At 35.1% G+C, this 23,911-nt stretch overlaps 1 protein-coding gene across 3 annotated transcripts in view; it reads right to left on the bottom strand.

Moving 5' to 3' along the window:
- The window catches only part of LOC131066095 (DNA polymerase I B, chloroplastic/mitochondrial), a 153,233-nt gene that overhangs the window by 95,646 nt on the left and 33,676 nt on the right, over nucleotides 1–23,911 (bottom strand). For 2 of the 3 annotated variants that reach the window (XM_058000803.2, XM_058000804.2), the window contains exons 4-6: nucleotides 20,010–20,198; nucleotides 14,921–15,597; nucleotides 4,783–5,260 (exon numbers count right to left, since the gene is read on the bottom strand). In XM_058000803.2, the coding sequence (XP_057856786.2) occupies nucleotides 4,783–5,260; nucleotides 14,921–15,597; nucleotides 20,010–20,198 (1,344 nt within the window). The remainder of the gene's footprint in view (nucleotides 1–4,782; nucleotides 5,261–14,920; nucleotides 15,598–20,009; nucleotides 20,199–23,911) is intronic. The other variant, XM_058000805.2, reaches the window with a different exon arrangement.

Genomic DNA, 23,911 nt, shown 5'->3' with positions numbered 1-23,911 from the left:
CGATTATAACGGGATTCTATCACGATTTGAACACAAAAAATCGTTGACCATCGATTTTATTACGAATTGCGATTATTTTGGGGAAAAAATCGGCTGCCCTCGCGATCCCTGATCATACACAATTAATCGCGATTTTTTCCAGACTATTGCTTCTTTGCTTTAAAGTATGCATGTAATACTCTGGGCTTAAGATAGGCCCCTTTTGTATTGTAATCTTATATTTTCATATATTAATACAAAAATCTATATTACCGACCAAAAAGAAAAAACAATATATTAAAGAAATTACTGATTTTAAATAATTTATATTAAAAAAATAACTTTCGACTAATTTTTTTTAAATTATTAAATAATTATAAAAATCAGTAATACATGTTAAAATATATTACAATTTAAAAAATTACAATATATTAAATAAATTATTGATACTAAATAAATTAATAATCTATATTAAAAAAATTAAACTTTATATTAAAAATTTCTTAAATTAATAAATAATTATAATATAATAAATAACATATTATGATCAATCAAAAATTTTGAGAACATTTAGAAAAATAAAAAAATCTAAACGTTCAAAAAAATGCATTCACGAGGAGAGTTCACCCATTTGTTCATTCCCAACCCGTTGATTGGTCTGTATACGATGGAATTGAGGGTAGTTGGATTTGAGTCGTCGCTCGCACTCATTCTTGTCGAGTCGTGGATTTAGTCGATTCCCTTGTCGCGTTGCTCACTAGTGTGCCCTTACATTTAGCTTGATCTTCTTTTTGTTGCTGGAATGCGTGTTACCCATACAAGCGACCTCATCTTCAACAATTTCGCAACATTTTTTTCCGGGTTTTTGCGCGTTTTTTGTTTTCCTTATCAAATCAGGTTTTAATCGCAATTTTTTTGGGCAATTTCAACGAAAAAATCGAGCATCTCCCCAACTCTTGATTAAACGCGATTTGTTGCAGATGTTTGCTTCTTTGGTTAAAACTATGACAAAACTTGTCCTTGAATTCAAATAATATGCATCTCTTGCCTTTCTCATCGACCTTTCTACTCGCTTGAAAATTGCTCAATATACTCTTCACAACAAACCTATATTGCCATTATGTCATTTGATAAATAGATAGGAGAGTTGCATGCAAATTGGATACAAGGTAAACATCTCTAGGCATGCAATCTTCTAGCACAATATTACCACTACCAACAATAGGCGCAATAGATTTGTCCGCAAGATGGACCTCATCACCACCTACTTTGCCAAGTTTTTGAACCATATGATGAGTAAGACTAACATCTATCATAGTTGCAGAACTCTAAGAGTATTCCTAGGACTTGCAAGTACTCATGCCATATAGTTGATTAACTTGTTGTATTACTCGCCAACAAGTAATTGTGAAAACTAAACACAAGTTTTGATGGTTTGCCAAAAAAAGAATTGGCAAAACACTCAAGTATTTTCAATCAAACTCGTGCTAATAATTTTGTGTCCACAACTAGTTTTTCATACCTGCAAGTAATTTTTCGTGCATACCCTAAGTACCAAAAAAATTTTAGAACTTAAATTATTTTCCAACCATGCTCTAGTGTACATCCTTCTCACACCACATCAACAAATTACTCTAATGTTACATGATAAATTTAGATCAATAAAACTGGAAAAAAATGGCATATTCCTTGAAGCATTGTGTAATCTCAACGGCTGTAATTTTGGTTTGATGGCATGACCTGTACTACTTGAATCCACTTTATCACAAGAAGGAGCTTGCTAGGGGCATTGCCCCTTGACACCATTGGGGGTATTGCCCCTCAACACTACTTACAACTACATATAATCAATCAAGAAAAGTAAGCTTAGCTTTTGACAATCAAAGAAGTTGGTGTTCGTGCATAGTGCCTTACAACTTCAGGATTGACAAATTCTTGAGTATCATTGAACTCCAGTTGCATGTTGGGATGTTGATCCTAAAGATGTCACACAAGTTGATGAGGAGAAGATATAGGATGGATTGGATGGGGTTCCATTGGATGAGGCAATCCCTCATAGTGGCGGTGAATCAGCCTTGGACTCCACTTTTGATGCAAACAACAAATGCTGATTAGGGGCAGCAGTATATTTTCTGTCTTTTTCATTTTGCAGTTGAACTTGAAACATTCAGCATTGGGGCATTTTGTTCTAATTTTTATATAATATATATGCACATTGATAGTTAAAGCAAATTAAAATTGGTTAATTTGTTTGTCAACTCGTGGAATCTCAAATCAAGTCTTATGTTATGTATTAAGATTTCTAGAATGTATATGACAAATGCCTTATCAATGTTATCACGTGAATATTTAATATTCCTAGATTTTTTAATTTTCTCTACTTTCAAATTCATATATTACTTTGCTCAAAGAAGGACTATCAAGGAACATCATGCACACTTCTGCATACTATGTAAACTTTCATGACAACCTGTTCACCCCTACAGAGATTGAGAGACTCCAAGAAGTTATAGAAGGGATCTGCATCTTGGTTTTCCCTGTGGTTAGAGGCTTTGTATTTGTTTTAGGTGTTGTCCCCTCTGACAGCAATTTGCTAAAAAAAAGGAAAAATAGTCATCCCCTACCATCCCCTAAAAAACGGCCTCCAAAAAATTCCTCTAAGAAACAAACTATTGATATGCATATTGACAATGTGAATGAATTGAAATTCTGATTTATGAATGCATAATTGCATATTGTCTATAGAGTATTAACAATGTTGTAGGTTCGAAATTTACATTCTAAAATGTTTTCAACTTTTCATAGTATCATACACATGCTATATCCATGTTTTATTGTTTCATATGAATATAATGTATGTATGCATGCTTTATCCATGTTTTCATATGAACATTTAGAATTTTGAAATTTTCCTACATATTTTAAATTTTTCCTATATTTTATATAGCCGTCCCTTTTGCCGTCCCCCACTGTCCCCAAATTTGGCAAAAAAAATTGCCATCCCCTGCCGTCCCCGTCCCGGAAACTCGGGGTAACTTTGAAAATTAATAAATAATAAATTATAAATAGGAAATCAAAATAATAAAATATTAATTCATTAGTACTATTTTGATTTTCATATCGTAATTGACAATGAAACTATATGGCAGCAGTGTAGCCTTCGGGCATTTTGACATTTTGTATGTTATTTCTTTAATATCTAGTATGATATGCATATTGACAATGTGAATGAATTGAAATTATGAATTATGAATGCATAATTGCATATTGAGTATTGACAATGTTGTATGTTCAGAATTTACATTCTAAAATGTTTTCATAGTGTCATACACATGATATATCCATGTTTTCATATGAATATAATGTATATATGCATGCTTTATTCATGTTTTCATATGAACATTTAGAATTTTCCGATATATTTTAAATTTTCCCTATATTTTATATAGCCATCCCCCTGCCATCCCCAAAATTGGCAAAAAAAATTGCCGTCCCGGAAATGCATCTCGTCGTCCCCTGCTGTCCCCGTCCCGGAAATGCATCCCGTCGTCCCCTGCTGTCCCCGTCCCGGAAACTCGGGGTAACATAGATGTAAGGCCTAATGAATCTTATCATATGTGATGATTCTTCAAAAATTGCAGAAATAGATGTCAGAAGATGTTCTAGATTTGCGGCATGCACTTATCTAGAACTCAAAAATTAATTGAAAGAAGGCATTTTTAAATCAATGGAGTTTTGAAGGTTGATAGTCTCATAAGCCTAGATCTCATAAGTTCAGGACAACTCAGCAGCATTCAATTAACAGAAACAAAGATCAATATGTCAGTAAAAAGAAACTGAACTGTATAGCTATAGCTAATAATGGCATAGGAGGTTTGGCCATCTAAATTTTTCATAGGTTGATATTATTAAGTTATTAACCAAGAGAAGATGGTGAACAAAGTACCACTTAAACAACAGATAACTGGTCTGCATGACAGTTGCATGTTTTGAGCATGGCAACCTCTTTCCAACACAAAGCACATTGCAATGTCATCAGAGTTTTAGTATTAACATATGTAGACCTAATTCAATTCAATTATTTGATATGGGATATTTATAGAACTCGCTGATTAGTTCTACAAGAAGATTTGCTTTTACTTCTTCAGGAGCACAATATGAAATGTTTCAAATTTCCATTAGTTTTAAACTTGAAAGTGATAATGGAAAGAGAGTGTCAATATAAGTTGAAGGCCTTATGAACAAACAATGATTGTGAGTTAAATTTTGATGAGTTTAAAATTTTATGTAATATTTCAGATTATATGGAATCTAGTGGCAACTTACATTAGAATGGACAAAGCAACAGAATGGAGTTGCAAGGTGCAAGAACGAGACCCTAACCATAATGACAAGCAGCATGACAAAGAGACAGGAGTTTCACTCTTGGCCACAGGGTTTGGACTAACCCAAATATGAACTTAGGTGTAGTTGCAGAAACTGAACACATGGATTATACACATTGTATTAAGACTAAGAGATCAGCCTACCCTACAATGTGCCTAAGTGAAGCCCGTGCTATGAGAATAAAAGCCATACAGAGAAACTCTAAAGAATACTACATATTTCACTAGCAACCCATTGCTTGCACTTACCATTAAAATATCTGTAATCATTTTGAAAACGTCAGATCTTTAAGATTGACTTTAGATGGCATCCTAGCATCTGGTACACAGCCCTAATACTTGAAACCATTTATTACTTAAACATGGAATTGATCAAATCCAGGTACAATATGACAAATTGAAACAAGCATTTTCCAACCTGTAATGGCTGAAGAAAGTTGGAAATTAAAGTGTTGATTGACGACACTTCGCACAAAGCTGCAAAAGCATGACATGCCTCTTTCCCTTGTTTGCCACCTCCAAATGCCTTATACGCGGTTCCATAGACAGATAGATCTTCCTCCACTTTATTCTCGGTATTTTTTGCCCCAATATTGACTCCTGAAGTGGTCAACATAGCTGAGTCATCATCTAAATCTGTTGCATACTCGTCTTCCCCTTCATCTTCTAGGTTGCTGTAGTCAACAGAAACTTTTCCAGCGAATGCTCTCAAAGCTGCACTACTCACTGCTGGCCAACCAGACACAGTGTATTTCTCAACTTCCAGTGTCACACCAAGCCCACGAAGTGTAATGTTGCGGAATTTTCCAGGCACCTTTTTCCCTTCTTCAACAAAATTGTCAACATTGGGTACTTTCATACTTCGCTCATTAGGCATTACTAAAGTGAGATCCTTCCTGCACACATGATTACGCAATAAAAGTACACTGAAAATCAAGAAACAGATTTATACTTGTGAAACTTGTTCACCTTAGCATAAACAACAGGGAACAAACTCCATCATACCATAGAGTCAAAATATATATTACACGTTCATCTTTTTCTATAGTGGATTTATTCTCAGACTTAATACTTTCATCAACGCACAACCTATGCACAAGCCATTGATCACTCTATATTCAATACCATCCAGCCAAAGGTAAAAAAACCAGTAGAATAGACAAAAATATATTTTTAGATTTAGAAAAACTAGCAAGAGGAAATGACCATGGCACATTACAGTTACATAAAAATACATTTAAACTGTAGTACAATATATAACATGTCATGTGCTTTATATTAAGCATCAAATATAAGTTCTATGCCATGAATCCTAATCTTAATACACTTTAGGATTAGTCGATTAGACTGTGATGTCTGCTTCTCAGACCCTACTCAACTAATGTTTTCCCGTTAGCCTATTCCTAAATTCTTGTAGGCCAATTGGTAGTGGTTAGGAGACTCCAGCATTCTTGGGGAGCTTTGTTTCAATTTTCTAGGTTTCCAATAGTTGTGTGGGTGTTCAGTTGGTATCCTAGTTGGTGGCTACGCTCTTTGTAGAGTTTTTTGCCATCTAGGTTGTTCTTCACAATTCTTGGAGGACACAGCTATTTTTAATTAGTGCCCATTTTGGCACCCAGCTTAATTTTTCAGCTTCAATACATCTCAGCGTGATCAGTTTCAGTTTTTGGTGCTTTATCGAGGCTTTCCACAAATTGATTGTGTTTATTTTTATGATTGCACTAAAGTTATAATGTAACGTTACATTATTCACTTTAGTGTTTTAATTTATAAAGTGATGTTATGTTCCCCAAAAGGGAAATGGGAACTTAGGACTTAAGTTGTTTCTAAATTGTTTAAATGGCCTTTCAGAGGGAAATAAATTTGAATTTTTAAATTGCAATTTTCCCTTCAACTCTATATAAAGAGGTTTTCGCTCTCACTTTCATTCATTGAAAGTTGCACGCATAACAAGATGCTATAAGAGTGAGCAAAGAATTCTTCCCAGATTTGATTGAGAACGAAAACCCTCATCAGCATTCACTAATTTCGATGGAGAAAGGTCCATCCTAGCTGGTTAACTGATTTCACACAGGAGTCATACTGATTTTCATGGAGTTTAGGAAATTCGGGATTTCAAACAATGAAGGTTTTCAAAATAAAATGATAGCAAGTTTCAGAGATTGTTGGTCTTGGTTTGTGGCACTATTTTGATGTTGTTCCCAAGTGAATGTTGCAGGTTGTTTGCGTTGGTTGATCAAGACATTGTGCCCAAGCTGTTCCTATGAAATCGAGTGCAAGTATTGGGATTTGAGGGTAAATGTTCTGGGTGTTGTTCCAAAGGCTCTCTTGCCTATCGGCGACTATGTTTGGTGTGTTTCTTGACAACTATCAGCAAGGTTTAATTTATCAAGAAGGTCCATACATCTTGCTGTTCATATCACTAACTGGAAGCATGGTGTGAGGTTCATAAACTCAGCATTGGGTTCTTTGTGGGGGTCAAAATCGCTTATCATGAGCACCAAGCTAGTTGTTGCTGTTTGCAAGTGGCAAGATGAGGTTTGGATGATAGTTGCTCATGTTATAAATTGATAGGCAAAATTGCCCCTGTTCTCAGCACCTCTATGAGTGGGAAATCTGAGTTATTCTTAGATCTGTTGAATCTGGTTACTGTTCTCTGCCTTTTGGGGCAGTTAAAAATACTTTGGAAGTCTATAGCTCCAGCTATGAGACTTTACTTTGAAGATACAATGAAGTTTTAATGAGTTTCTGATGACTGCTATCATCAATTTTCTGCTACAGAAGACCTGCACATGGCTGCAGATGATCTGTTTGAGGTATTTTTTATGTATTATGTTAAATCAATACTTGGGCAGGGTGTGGTCTTCATTTAAGAATGTTTTTGCATTCTTCAAATTGTATCAGCAAAAGTGATCATGTTGAAAGACATCTCAGATTTGTATCAGCAAGAAAATCCTATTGTAAGCATATCAAATAATTGTATCGGCTTAAGGTACTGTGTGTTTGCTCGCAATCTTAACTTTGTGTGATTTCATTGGTGAAAATTTCAAAAAGAATTGAGCAGATGTTCTTACATAGACAAGACAATTAGCAATAGAAAGCAGCTGACATATCAGTTCTGGTCATGACTAGGTCTTCATAAAACATTTTCCGTAATACAGAGGGCTTTTCTTTGGAGAGAAGAAAAGATTATTTGATCCTGTATTTGCTTGGAAATACTTTACACTTATACTGTAATCAATATTACACCACAAAAGAATATGCCAAAAAGTTCTCATATCATCTGTTACTTGAGAGATATCATTCCTTCTTCTTTAAAAGCATTTAGGCATTAGTTGTTTTAGGCAAAACCAAGGAACTTTTCATGACCACCTGCAATATATATGCATATATTATTTGTACACTCTGAGTGAACATTACTTTAAGAACTCAAATCAGACAAAAAGAAATGCCAACAACTACTTCCCAAAAATTCAATTCAAACCAGTTTACTGATAAGGAAACAAAATACAACACAATAAAACTAAAGGAGGCTGACAAATAGAAATACATTAAGTACTCCACTTCAGTGAACATGGCTGCTTTCTTTTTAAGGACATGCCCAAAATCTCTGCAGAAATTCATCCAATCCTTCTAAAATTGTGAACACACACAATGTCATACAGTGATAATGCAGGCCCAGCTTCTCATGGATGTCCAACAAAATCATCTCAATGACCAGCAAGCTCTTTGAGACAATTTTAGCCATCTTTTCTAGTGCCTTTATACTTCTGAATCAGGTCAAAGTCAAACACAAGTTGAAACTTCACCTTAACATAACCTTCTGTCCAAGCATGAAGAATTATATGTTGTCTTGCAACCTTGGTGAGTTTACATTACTACAACTTCTTGTTGTCCCTGGGCCATGAATCCACTCCCAAGCTTCAGCTTAGACATCTCCATTTCTTTCAGCATATCCTCCAAAGCATAAAATTTCCTATTGTTCATTTTTATCTTTGATTAGCTATCAAAATTCATTAATTTTTTTTCTGAAACACTAACCTTTCCCTTTCTCCTGAATTTGTTCTCTTTGCACCAGTCTTAATCCACTCCTACACATTGACTCTTTAATCCATTCCTACACCTCTACTGCCGCTTCCATAATCTGAATTCACTTTCATCCCAATTTGTACCTAGGTTTATTTCCTAAGAAATGAATCTTATAAATTTATATTTAGGTCAGTCATACTTCTTGAAAAATGCACTAGGTACACCTAATTTGTGCATATTGATATTGGTCGATAATTATTGCTTCACTCCTTTCACTCCATTGTTTGATTCCCTTGGTCCAGGTCAATTCACTGTAGCTGTTTCGAGATAGCCATTGAAAATATGTAAGTTTTCCATGTTTCACTAGGGAACTACCTCTCTATCTCCGTTTACCTTTTGCAACTTTCCATTGGGCACACCTGAATCCAACATTTACAACTCAGAACAACGTAATATTTTATTTCTACACCAATAGTCTCCCACTTCATGTACTAATCATCGTGAGGAAAACCCCAGAAAATCAGATAAATAATGTGACAGATAATAGTAGAAAGCACTCCCAATAAGAACAGAGGATTTTAAATTTTCTATCCATGACTTCAATATTAGAATATTTAATTGTTATTATTAGCTGTGTGTTTATTAATGGTCATTTAGTTATATTTTTAGACATAAGTTATATTTTTAGAAACTTCGAGATAGAACTAGGAGTTTTTCTATTTTTAGAGTCAGTTATAACTGTCGTTAACTGTTAGTCTGTAATGTCCCCTACTTGATCTATTTCGACATATTAAAATTGATTGATATTCTTCAATTAGTTATTAGCAAGTTCTTATTTATTTTCCTCATTAAATGATTAATTTCATTATTCATGGTTCTTAATATAGATATCGGACCCTGCTACTACTTCAGTTTTAAGGGACAAGGGTCTATGTATGTTACCAAAGCGCTTAAGGACCAAATACAATAGGTTCCCTCAAAGTTTACAGATCCAAGCCCTTACCTATCTTGGGTCTATACCCTCAAGGCTTATGGGTCGCTGATCCCCACCCTATCTTGGGACTTAACCTATTGCTTGGATTTAGATTGCCCCTCTATGGAACATCTCATCCCCATCTTCTTAAATATTGACAGTAATAACATGAATGAAACTATAAGTATACTAACTTCTCATGTATAATAAATATATATATGAAATTAAGTATGATTGTCGTACATATTGCAGTTTATATTAGTATTACTATTAAATTCTGCATAACAACATTATCAAGCTTCGTATATTAAGCATACATATTCAGCACATCCCCATGCATACCACCAAGAACAAAGATGCTACTACTTGTAACTTAATACTAGTTCTGATCCGATCCAATGCATGGTGATGTTGTTGGATGTGATTCCTTTCCTTTATATCTCTCAATGTGAGGGAGAGGTCACACCTCTTCATCATGCATGCCCTTTGTAAAAAGACACACCCTTTCACCATTAGCACCTTTTGAAAGAGTGAAACTCTTCATTATTTTTGCCCTTTGAAAGGGACATAACCTTTCATAATCAGGTATGCACTTCTTATTTAAATCAGATGAGCATTTCTTATTTCAAATTCTTCCCCCCTCAAATGAGTTTCTCTTCTCCCTTTCATATCTCACGTTTGAGGGAGTCACATCTTATCATTTCATGCCTTTTGACCTTTCATTAGCTTTAATCAAATTTTAATTATATTTAATTATACTCTTTTATATTTTAATTTTAATTTTTATATTTATTGTTTTGTATTTTAGTTTTTTTATTATTATTATTAAATTATATTTTAAAGTAGGGACATTACAGTCCGCCCTTCCCAAATTTGCTTGTCCTCAAGCAATGTAAATTTTAATTTTCTCAAACAAAGTCATCCATCGATATGAATCAAAAACACAGAGCATACACATGGAAAACACGAAGCATACACATGGATATATGCAAACACGGAGCATACACATGAATACACGTATTGTTAGATTTCTTCTTATTGACTAGAATGGTTCATTGATTTATCTTTACCCTGCAGGATGGCAGGATCAAAGCTCTGATACCATTTGTAATGTCCCCTACTTGATCTATTTCGACATATTTAAATTGATTGATATTCTTCAATTAGTTATTAGCAAGTTCTTATTTATTTTCCTCATTAAATGATTTCTTAATATAGATATCGGACCCTGCTACTACTTCAGTTTTAAGGGAGAAGGGTCTATGTATGTTACCAAAGTGCTTAGAGACCAAATACAATGGGTTCCCTCAAAGTTTACAGATCCAAGCCCTTACCTATCTTGGGTCTATACCCTCAAGGCTTATGGGTCGCTGATCCCCACCCTATCTTGGGACTTAACCATTGCTTGGATTTAGATTGCCCCTCTTTGGAACATCTCATCCCCATCTTCTTAAATATTGACAGTAATAACATGAATGAAACTATAAGTATACTAACTTCTCATGTATAATAAATATATATATGAAATTAAGTATGATTGTCGTACATATTGCAGTTTATATTAGTATTACTATTAAATTCTGCATAACAACATTATCAAGCTTCGTATATTAAGCATACATATTCAGCACATCCCCATGCATACCACCAAGAACAAAGATGCTACTACTTGTAACTTAATACTAGTTCTGATCCGATCCAATGCATGGTGATGTTGTTGGATGTGATTCCTTTCCTTTATATCTCTCAATGTGAGGGAGAGGTCACACCTCTTCATCATGCATGCCCTTTGTAAAAAGACACACCCTTTCACCATTAGCACCTTTTGAAAGAGTGCAACTCTTCATTATTTTTGCCCTTTGAAGGGGACATAACCTTTCATAATCAGGTATGCACTTCTTATTTAAATCAGATGTGCATTTCTTATTTCAAATTCTTCCCCCCTCAAATGAGTTTCTCTTCTCCCTTTTATATCTCACGTTTGAGGGAGTCACATCTTATCATTTCATGCCTTTTGACCTTTCATTAGCTTTAATCAAATTTTAATTATATTTAATTATACTCTTTTATATTTTAAGTTTAATTTTTATATTTATCGTTTTGTATTTTAGTTTTTTTACTATTATTATTAAATTATATTTTAAAGTAGGGACATTACATAGTCCAAATTTGGACAACCGTCTTGTAATTGCCTGTAAAAGGCCTCTTATTCTTTCAATAAAGTACGCTGATTTTTACTTTCATGGTATTAGAGCGTGGATAAAATTTTAGGAAAATTTATAATTCTCAAATTTTTCATCTTGGAATTTTTTAGTGAAATTTTTTAAAAGTTTCTTTTCCAGGTGAATTTATTTTTCAGTAGATTTTTTCTTCTACAGAATTTTATTTTAGGTTTTCTCGCCATGTTCTTTTTTTATGGATGCGCAAGCAAAAAAAAAAATTTGGGTGGCAGTACGCAGGGTAGAGTTTTTTTGGCAGATGCGAGACCTTTTACAACCCACTTTTTCATGGGTTTGTATCAGTAGCGTGACAACGGCAGTGACGGTGTTTCCTTCTGTCTCAAGTCTTCTCTGTACACGATCTTTTCCGGTCACGTCACGTTCTTGTTTGGATGCGATTTCTCCAACTGCGATTTTTTGGACGCTTTTTAGCAAGCAACAATTTCCGACAGCAGCAGGATTTATTTTTGTTAGCGCTTTTTCCAGACCCAACAGTGTTTTCTGAGCTCACGATTTTTTTCAGTCCATGTTTTTCATGACCAGTGGGATTTTTCTCTGCTAGTGACCTTCCCACGACGACCTCTCTGCCTGTGATCTTCACGCCAACCCTTTAAAAATTATTTCACGATCTTTTTTGTGTGACAGCTTCACAATTTTCATTGTTTCCAGACCTGCAGAATTTTCTCTCTGCTCGTGACAGCAAATTTTATGTGGAATAGTAGCTAGGGTTCTGGTTTTTTTTGCAGTATTCACAGGGTTCTCTAAATAATTCCAACGGCCTAGGGTTTTTTAGAAAAAAAATTTGGGTCTTCAAAAATCCGTGCTAGGGTTTTGTGCCTGTTTTTCACATTATCCGAAGTTTGTACCAGCTGTTGCTGAAGGTTTTTGACTGATTTTTTACAGGAAAAACTGATTTTTGACCTCGTTTTTCATGCATAAGAAAATAGGAGGGATGGCATCGTTGACCAACATCATTCTTCAACAGCAAGAACTACAATACCTGGAAGCAGCAGATGCTTTTGATTTTTGAGTACTGATGTCTTCAATAAATTGTTTTAGGTAAAGAATCTCATCCAACAATAGCAGGCAACAACAAGACCAAGTTTGATGAGAGTAGTCGAGAAGCGGTTATGTTGCTGAAGTTATTAGTCACAGATGATATGCTTATAGAAGTGCCATCGAGCAAGAAAGTTAATGAGATTTGGGATCACTTGAAGAATCTTCATGAGACATCCAACAAGAGCCGAGCGTTCTTTTTGAAGAACATGTTCTCAATTATGATGGATGAGAAGATGTCACTACAGGAACATCTTACGAAGATCAAGGAAATACGTGACCAGTTCCAGTTGGAAGCTATTGGTCTCAAGATGGAGGAAGAGGATATGGTCGTGATCACACTGAAGAGCTTGCCCAAATCTTACAAACTCTTTATTGAGACGCTCAACATTACCTCCACTAATGTTGATTTGAAGTTTGATGAATTGTGCAATAAGCTATTGTAGCGAGCCAAGTGGAGACAACATTTTGGTAGCAGCATTGACATGGAAAGTGTGGAACAGGCGTTAACTGCAAAGAACAAAGGCAAAGGCGAGTCCACTCAACAGAAAGGACAACACAACCAAGAGAAGGGGTCCAAGAAGAAAATCACTTGTCACTATTGTTGTGGACCTAGACATATCCAGAGGTTCTGCAGAAAGAGGTTGGCTGATCAAAAGTCCAACCAAGGAGGGCCTCAGGAGCAAGAGCAAACTCCTGTCACCAAGTTTTCTAAAGAGAAGAAGGAATCAACCGTCTATGCTTTTTGATAAGTAGATTTTGTCATCGGTTGGGTAGTTGATAGAATGACCATTAAGGGAGGGGATTATAATATTTAATTGTTATTTTTAGCTGTGTTTATTAATGGTCATTTAGTTATATTTTTAGAGTTGTTATATTTTTAGAGACTTCATGATAGAACTAAGAGTTTTTCTATTTTTAGAGTCAGTTATAACTGTCGTTGACAGTTAGTCCCAATTTGGACAAAAGCCTTGTAATTGCCTATAAAAAGCCTCTTATTCTTTCAATAAAGTATGCTGATTTTTTGTTTCATTCAATATTAGAGCTTCTCAAGACTTTGTTCCACTGAAAAAAGCCCTGAATGTTTTCGATGATAAGGCATCAATCATATTGGAACCAGAAATTATTGACAATTGTAACTTCCCCATTTCATCAAATGAAAAAATAACAGTCATCTGTACCTTTCCATTATAAATGGGGCCACATCTTTCAGAGTTGCCATTTCAAATCAAGCTTGCATGTGACAGTTGTCAAAGATAAAAAGGGTTTTCATCACAGCCAGATTATGAGTTCAGCCCAAATGTTAATTAATTTGCCTGGATTCACCCAAGTTGGCTCCATAATCAAGGATTACGTTAGACAATTTTATGGAACCATCATAACTATCAAGCTTGGATTTAATGTACTAAAGAGACAAGTCTAAATCATATGCCATATAATGCGTGTCTAATTTATTTGAATTACTGCACCCAAGTCATGTTATTTGTCAGTCAAGTTACACATGCCAAGGTGAACAAAACTGACTAAGCACGGGTTATGTGAAATGGAGTCCACAGTTAGGCTTGAATTAATGTTTGTACTTTGTACAATGTTACATTTAGTTAATTCATTATGGAACTAGTTTACTATGATGCTACTTTAATTTAACTTTGTATTTAACTACTTTACCATGATGTTTTCTTTAATTTATTCATTATTGAACTAGCTTACTAAAGCATGCAGGTATTAAAGTTATATTATTTTATTGAACTAATTCATCACGAATTTACCTTTAACTAATTCATTATTGAACCAAGTTACTAAAGCATTCAACTATTATATCATTAAGTGTCAAGATATGTAAAAAAGGTCATGGCAAACGGTTGAAAAATATGCAGGGGTTTTTACAAGTAGCTATGCAACTACCACTGTACTGCACATTGCATTAAAGACTTGGATTTAAATGAGTAAAAGCTCTTCTCTTTCTGCCTACTTGTAGTGCTGTAAACTGGTGTTATCTTCAAATTTTTCCATGCCCATGTTCAGTTATTGAAAACTTACTGTCAATCCATACTAAGCAGAGAAACTTAAAACTTACTGTACCTCACAGGCCTAATCATGATATAATGCCCAACAAAACTAATTGAAAAATATCACTAAGGTTCCAAATTCAGAGATTTATAATTTTTATGTAATTAGTTAAAACATTAGCCCCATACAAGGAAAATGGACACAACAAAAAGAAATCCAGTTTTCCAAAGAAAATACCATTCCAAATGATAAAAAGCAAAGCAAGTTACTTGTTAGGGCTACCGCCAAACAGAAGTTGCCGCACTTGAGTACCACTTCCCACATTCATGTATTTGGCATCTGGACAGTATGTAGCAGCCCAACTTTTAAACTGTGAAGCAGCTTTTTCTTGCTCTACAATTGCCACTTCCTCCATCTTTGATAGATAGTCACGATCAACAAGCATCCCCCTAGACTCCATCTGTACTAGTAGCTCACCAAAAGGTCGCCAATACTCTTCATAAAAATCATACATGGTGTGCTTTGAATCACCCTGAAATATCCAAACTGTATTCTTCAGTTTTTTCTGAAGACTTTTCCAGAGCCTCCAAGTACTTATAGAGTCTAAGGCAGAATAACATATCCAGGGCATACGTTCTGTTTTCTGAAGCTCCTCAACAGGAGCTATAGAAATAGTTTTTCCTTCTGAGCCATCCTTCTTTATCTTCCTCTTTCCAAAAAGTATTTTCATTGACATCTTGCCTTCAATCAGCTCATCTTTGCCAGCTACACTAGATCCATTCATGACCTTTGGGTCCATCGTAAGAGCTTCAAGTGAATATCCACCTTCTTCACGCCTTGCAGAATTCCATAATCGTGCAAGATGCATTGTATCAGCATAAAACCCACAAACATTGATCCCATGATTACCTAGAATATGCCTGTCAAAGCTGTAGTTGTGGAGAACCTAGAAGAATAAAATCAACAAATGCTTCAATATAGGATACAAATTAAATGAAAGCAAAAAATCTACCCAAAGACATTTATCTACAGCCCTCGCAACAGATATGACAATAACACTATAAAAAGCACTTTGCAGCACAACCTTTCATATGACAGCAAACTCTATAAGTTTTTTAAGCATCAACACAAAGCAATATTAGGATGGCGTTAAACTACCATATGAAGGATCATTGAGAAAGTGATTTTGTAGCTAGCAACAGTCTTTCAGTTTAAGTTCAATGAACATAAGTTGTGGATCCCCATAGCATTCATTTAGAAACTATGGAGCATATCAAGCTACTGATTTTCAATGAATGATTTAAAAAAATTCTGGGCAGAAACGGGCTCAAAAAACCATGAAAGAAAATTTCACCAAAGAATGGTATTCAGAAGGCTACGGAAAGCCTTTTGGTTGCAGTAGGACTTTATTCAAGCAAGAAAACCCTTTGGTCTAAGCACTAATTTGATGTTTTATCAATCTCTAGGCTCACTAAAAGGATTTATCTGAGGTGCAAAAACACAAGAAGTTTTCAGGTAGGGTGGATTTGATGAGAACCCCTACCTTCTTTCCACAGCAGCACAACTTAAAGTATCAGGATGATACCTTCGACCCATCAGTACCTGCCTAGATGGCAGGTTAGCTTGTGTTAGGCCCCTATTCTGTTACTTTAATGGTGCAATGAAGATTCACAAAAGACAGTAAGAGACACAAGAGGGGAAGCATTTAGAATCTCAGCTGTATTCTGAAAAATTAAGCAAAGATGGCAACTTAACCACATATTGTGGGGAACAGCACTTGAAAATACTCATTAATGTTCAAGCTATTTATTTTACCTGAAAAAAGTCACTTGAGAATCTTCTTCCATCTGTATTGAATACATGGCCTCAGACATGTGGTTTTTTGGCCCCAATTAAATTTACTTGAGTTTGGAGATGTGAGGCTGGATGTCATGATAATAAGTTGAAAACAAAGCAATTTTATAAGAAATTTTGATGGAAGAGAAGGAATTAATGATATAAATAATGGAAAATGTGGTAAGAGAGCTGGAAATAGGTTTACAAAGATTCTTGTTCTATTAGTTCTAAAACTCTGCACTGCATAACAATGAAAGCATTTTGACAATGAAATTTAGAAATCAAGAAAAATATTATATCAATGTCCACGAATAACAAAGAATTAAGTTAAAAGAGTCTAGAACATACATGGACTCGAAGCAAAATCAATAAAGCAAAGAAAAGCATGAAAACAAAGAAATGGACAAACATGTTAAACTTAAACAGTAACCCGAAAACAAGTCTATATAGATGTGCGAGGGGAGGACCCCTGAAAATGGTGAGACCAGATGAAGACTAAAACTAGCAACCAAGGAAGAAAGCAAATAGCATTAAGTGTTTGTACTCTGGTACGCATTGGAGCAGCCAACACTATTATCATCAATCAATATGCAAGTACTAATGCAAGATTAAGAATGCTCATCAAGAGCTGAATTACTGTTGATGGAAGAGAAGAAATTGGTAATGTGAGCTTGCCCCTAAGACCTACTCTATGAGAGAGGAGTGTTAGATGGTCCCCAATGTCCAGAGGAGATAGAACAACAACCCTTAGCATGAGTGTTGCCAAAGAGCCCTAGAAGTAATAGACCGCAAGGAAGAACAATGTCTCATTGATCTGCCCCCTTTTGTGCATCAAGTGATCAAACAATAGGATCCAAAGGGTAGTTGACACCTCCTGCATCTGTAATGGGATGAACGAAGTAGTAAATCTGGTGACTCCTGGACCTCCAAAAAGGAATCTATGCCTTAAAGTGGTGAACTCGTGAATAAAAAGGGCCAAGATTCTCTGATTAGGGTAACAGAAAAAAGTGGATAGAGAGTCACTAGAATCTCTATCTACACAATGGAAACTCCCACTGATTTCAAGATAGGAAGGACACCAGAAAATGAATGGATCCTTAGTCTCCATATCCTAGAGAGAACAAGGGCGCTAGAGCCTTTCACTTCATAAAGTATGGTGGTCAATCTCAGCTTGACATTAGTGGAAGCACACTCTCAACTAACCAAGGATTCCCAAATCATGAGAGCAATAATGTTGAAGATAGTTTTGAAAAAGAATAGTCCCATCTATTAACTATAAGAAGTGCTTAACATACAAAGCCAGCTTAGGGCTGAGAATGCAAAGGGGAAGCTGTAAGTATTGACAACAAATGTCCTCTCTAACAAACCAATTAAGCAACTCCAGAGGAAAAAGGCAATGAGAAGCACCTAGGTAGTGGTTGAGTTAACATGTCAATAAAAAAATTATGGACTGTTAGAACAAACTGACATCAGAAAACCAGCAGCAGCTACGTTCAACAAGACCCAAAGAGGCAATCTCATTCAAGGAAAAAAGTGCCAAAAATGGATACATCCCACAAGTCAAAGAAAAAGTTCACATAGATCTAAGCCTATGCAGTATGCACAAATGAAGTGAGTCTCTGTTGGGTAACGAATTCAGCATTAACAATAAATTGAGAGACCATCTGTTTGCAATAGATCATACAGTGAAGCATAATCATCTGAACCCTCTTAACCTGACACTGGTCACTAGACACAGAGTTTTGGCCCCAAAACTCTTGACCGTACATCACTGTCATGTTAACAATTGCATCACAGAGGAACATCTTCAAATGGATATTCTAATAAGTGTGCCTAAAAGCATTGGCTCTCTATAATAGAGAGTAAGGCATACCACTTGCAAAGACAAGACTGAGAGACAAGCTGCAGAAAAAGAAGTGTGCCAAAGAACTGAACTCCCAAAAAGTATCAGAGGTTATCTCCAGCAAGCCCTTTTTAAAGAAAAAATGAATCCTGGAAAGAGCATCCTTGGTGGTGTTGAAGACCATAACCTTGGAAACTTGCTGACCACATTTAAATAATGAGCTCTATCTCTAGCTTCTAGGATAAAATAAACAACATCATTTACAGTGAAAAGACAGAGGTCATTGCAAAGGAATATCATTTCTACAAACACAGATAGAGTGAGGACATTAAACTTAGCAAGCATCCTAGGAACTTGAATAGGGACAAGGACTTATACTAACCCACTCTTAGAAGCCCATCATTCGCAAACTTCAAGGTGGTTCCCTAAATTGCTATTTTTTTTAATTTTGGATATTTGGTTATAAATTACAAGGGATAACTCAGGCATAACAGCTCACTGTAAATCAATACTGTGTAACAACTAGCTTCTAACAGTCAATTTATAACATTGCCAAACTCATATGAATGTAATTATTGCTCTGATCTTGTTGGACCCACTCGAAATTAAATGTAAATTAAAGAGTTGTCTATATAAGGAGCTCTTACCTGCAACCTAATACAGATCTATCCTGATGATGGGTTATGTAGTGTGATTAAAAGCTTCAACGATTGACAAATCTACACAGGTCTTCCAAAAGCCTCCGTTCTAAATTATATACTACAAACCTCATATCTCTTATTATGGCTGTACTTGAAGGTATAAAGTTAATACATTAATATGAAGATTTAATTCACACTTAGGGGAAAACGTTTTGTTAGTAACAACACTCTGAGAACTAAAGATCTTTAATTCGAGGGTCATATTTCCAATGCCACATACAGACATCCTGACTCATACAAAAAAAATATTTATACTATAAATATGTTTCGGCAAGAAGAAAGTGAGGTGCTCACAGAACATATCCGGCTGCGTTCAGCATAAAGTAAAACAGTAACCTTGCAAACGCATAACAGAGCTTTAACTTGAGTCACAAAAGTCAAATAAAGCAATGGTCCTGCACTTCAATCAATTATCTAACATAATGAAAATGTCAGAATGTTTTGTTCAAATAAAGTAATCTCTTCGATAAAAACCATAGAACAGCCAAAATGCCAAAAATTTCAGGTAAATGGTAAGCATCATGTACTTTAAACAGAACGGTCTGGAAATTAAAGCTTGAATATGAAGGCATAAGAGCATTTACAGACTCACATGTATGCATTGACTGAGAAAGTAATTTAGCTATTAGTTTATATCATTCATTAAGGAAATATAGCTTTGGCAAATGCATAGAAGAGCTCAAACTTTGGTTGGAAAAGTGAAATAAAGCAATGGTCCTGCCTTTCAATTAATTATTCTAATATAGCAAAAACATGAGAATGTGTTGGACCTATACAGTGATCTCTTTAATAAAATACCAGAGAGCAGCTAAAATGACACTATTTCAGATAAATGGTACAAAGCGTGTAAACATAAAGTCTAGAAATAAAAGCTTGACTATGAAAGCATAACAGCATTTACAAAATCTAAAAGACATTAACTACGAAAGTAGTTTAGCCATCATTGGTTTTATCATCGATTAAGGAGACATTGCTAACCTTTCGAATAGAAGGATCCTCAAAATAGGGAGCAAATACTGATAAGACATCTTCACCACCATCTAATACATCAACCCATACACAGGACTTTCCATCACCAAAACTAGCTTCCAAACCACAATATACACTGAAACATATAATTTTTCCATGTCCAACTGGGCTTTCTGTCTTCACATCAATGTCTGCAACCTGCATAGCATGTGTTAAAAAATAATATTAACAAAGTCACTTTGAATGTATTTCACTACAAATTTCTCAATGAAATCATGAAAGAAAAGATCTCGTGGGGTCAAAAAGAAAATACTAAAAGGATAATTAGCCCATGACCGAGAATGGAAGGATGGAGAAACACAAGTACACACAAGTGAGAGGAAAAGAAATACTATTTATAGTCAGTGTTTCTACTCATTTTGTATCTCATTTTATAGTATAATATGGTCTGCCTATAACAAAAGGCTTCTGTGGCTCATTTATTATTCTTCTGATGTTAGATGTCTCATTCCACATTCCTTACCCGTTACCAATGGGAGTGCATACCTAGGGCCAAGGCATGGAAACAAGGTATTTTGCAAACAGAGGAATGGGCATGGAACATCCTCACACCCAACCCCACCTTTTAAAAGATGAATGGAAATTTGCAGAATGTCCTCTTAAAAGGAAGAAATTCAGGGGGGGGGCTGATTTTAATATTAAGATTAGAAGTGGCCACTGCAACAAAGGAACAAGTGGCATAAGGAGCAGGAATATCTGTCGAGCGATTCTGAGCTGTATCCCAATGGGAATAGAAGAAAATATATCAACTCGGGAGCACAGATACTTATTTAGAAAAACCTGCATACGAGTCACTAAAAAACAGTCAAAGAGATAAGCATGACACTGGATAAATAATAAATTAGACTGATCAAGGATTGATCCGTATTAGAGTATTAATCTTAGAAGTGTCCTTCATATGTCTTATTTGAGAGATCTAGCCAACACTTTTCATTTTGCAGGCAGTGTGAATTTCAATCTGCCTCTGCAGAATACTTTTATTGTAGACGAGGAGATTAGAGTGCCTTCCTTGCCATTGCTAAGTCACCATGGGTGTCAAGAGGCAAGACATTGTCAGGCAAGCTGAGCCACTCCTCAAAATTTTCCTCTACTTTGTAATATCCAACATAGGAAAATTCTTCCTTATGCAATAGTGTCAGCCAACATAGGAGATGTAATTCATAAGACCAATTTACTCTATTAGGGTTAAGAGTTTAATAACGAATATTTGCATCTATTAACAATTGCATCAATGATAACATTAAATTATATTGATCCTAATAAATAGGCAACATACTTAAATACAGTGATCAACCATATTGTAGGGTTTAATGAGGAAACACGATAGGGTGCCCAGAACATCCCTCATCTAAGCCCAAGGACATGACTTTGCACCCATTGGCCCCAAGTGGCAAGCACTTTGGACATCCAACATGGGGTGGTCTACTTTTTGGGGGAGCCCATTTCTGCCTTCCCTATTCATGCTACTTCATTAACCCACATACAAGTATGTCCACAATCAATCAACGCATAGGTTGGAGAGGAAGTCGCAATAGGGTGTCCAAAACATCTAATCTAAGCCCAAGAGCATGGCACACACATTGGACTACAGCATGGGGTGGTCTGCTTAGAAAAAGGTTCCATCTCTGCTCTCCCTTCTTGTAATCCCTTACTAACCTTGTTATTATTGATTGCAGCAATAGAATAGATATTACATATTATTGCCTGTATTTAATATATAAGAGATTATGTCACAAATACATTAGTATGCTACGTTCACATTATTGCATATATTGATATGTGATAATTATGTATAAGCACATTATCATTGCTGCATACCACAACGAGGATTAGGATACCAGATTGCTCTATGGGATTAATACTTTTATCTATCTTATATCCTTTCAGATAAGTGCAGATCACAAATAAGGTTGTTCTTATTCGATTGCTTTTGCTTGTTCTCCTTCGATGATCTTCCTTCAATCAGAGTTCTGTTTTATATATCCTCAATTTGGCAATAGAGGGTTATGTCCCTTCCCATGGTCATAACCTCTCTAAGAGTGATGTCCCTTCGAACTATCTTTTTCTTAACAAGTAACTGTTGTAATGCTGCCTTAACGAAATCATCTGTCTCTTTATCTAATGTGTCCCTTGGAAACTGTTTGTTTAGTGATCTGATAAGGTATACAAGTTCGCCAATTAGGGAAAGGAATTCTTTTATGTGGAGGTCAGCCTAGATGGCAGAAAATTGCAAAGTCTCATGGATAAGGCAATTTTCTGCCAACAGACACATAGCTAATTTTTATTATATTATTTTCTTTTAAGGATGGTGTGAGAAGGTCTTACAGTGGGGGCATGACATACTTCCATTAACTTTTTATTTAATATTATTTCTCATTCACCTCACAGCTCATTATTACCGTACCACTCCCAGCTCCTTCAGTTTTTGAAACAAATTTATACATATATGCTACTTAAGCATATTATTTTCATTTATTTATCACTTAGTTTAAGCATGTGAGATCTATATTTTGACTACTCCTATGAAGGATATGTAGATATGTCAACAACCTGCTTGATCATCAATCTACTGGCTACTAATTTATGAAATTTTTAGTTGATTAAAATAAACAATTAGCTAAAGCCTCCATTGGCTTTGTAATTTTCCTACTCATGTGTATTCACTAAAGTCTCCACTTCATTGTCATGTAGTTGGTCCCACATATATAATTTCCCATATCCAGGGAGGTCAACACCATGTATAATGTCGATGTTCAAGTTTCACTGGGTTAAAAAATCTATACTCATATACTAAGTCACCGCGTTCGCCGAATTTTCAGCTTCAAGTTCGAAATTCGACGAAATTTTAAAAAATGTATGAAATTCGCAGAAATTCGTTTAAAATTTGCTGGATAACAGGTAGAGGTTTGAAGCCATCGGCAGATGACTAGTTCTCTGTTGCCGTTGAGAGGTATGGGGGCCGTGGAAGAGCTACAGGTCGATGATGTGCCTGGCCATCGGTGGGGTTTGAAGCCGCGTCGGAGGCAAAGGATATAAACTTAAAATCTTGCCCGATATAATGTTGTTGTCCAATATAATGTTAACTAAAATGCACGATATAATGCTAACTAAAATGCCCGATTTGATTGACCTATAATGAAAGCATTTTAGTATAATATTGTTGCCCGATATAATTTTAACCAATATTAAACATCTACTATACATTATTAATTAATATTAGTTGTCTAATATACATTATCAATTAATAATAATAATAATGTTAACTAATATATTAACATTTATTATAAAAGTTGTCAGATTTAACATTAATATATTAAAAAATAAATATTTTAAATTATTTATATTTAAAATTTGATAAATTTAAATTAAAATATATAAATTAAATAAACAAATTTAATATTGTTTGTTTTGACATTTTTTAGATATATTATTTATATTTTCTAAAAAACAAAATTTATATAAAGCGAATTTAATGGCGAATTTTTTTTTCGAATTTTTTCCTCTTGCCGAATTTCATCCGAGTTTTATTGTTGGCGAATTCGAACTCGAACTCGGACGCGGTGACTTAGCTCATATATATGACAACTGTTTTTTAATATTACAATCCAAAAGTGCTATATGAAGCAATCAAATTCATAAGCTGCCCTTACACATTCAACACTGAAATGATAAACAATAAAAACGATGTAGATAATCAATATAATACAAAGGCGCAAAAGACTCCTTAAATATTTCTAATTAATGACTTTCCCACCAAGAGAATATTTGGCAAGAGTAAAATGGGAAATTGAAATATTTCTAATTAATGATATTCCCACCTAGAGCAAATTTGGAAAGCAAGAGTGGAGTGG

Source organism: Cryptomeria japonica, chromosome 11, assembly GCF_030272615.1.
Source record: "Cryptomeria japonica chromosome 11, Sugi_1.0, whole genome shotgun sequence".
NCBI classification, from domain to species: domain Eukaryota; kingdom Viridiplantae; phylum Streptophyta; class Pinopsida; order Cupressales; family Cupressaceae; genus Cryptomeria; species Cryptomeria japonica.
The sequence above is the reverse complement of the archived record's forward strand: the minus strand, read 5'-3'. Positions and strand labels throughout refer to the sequence as shown.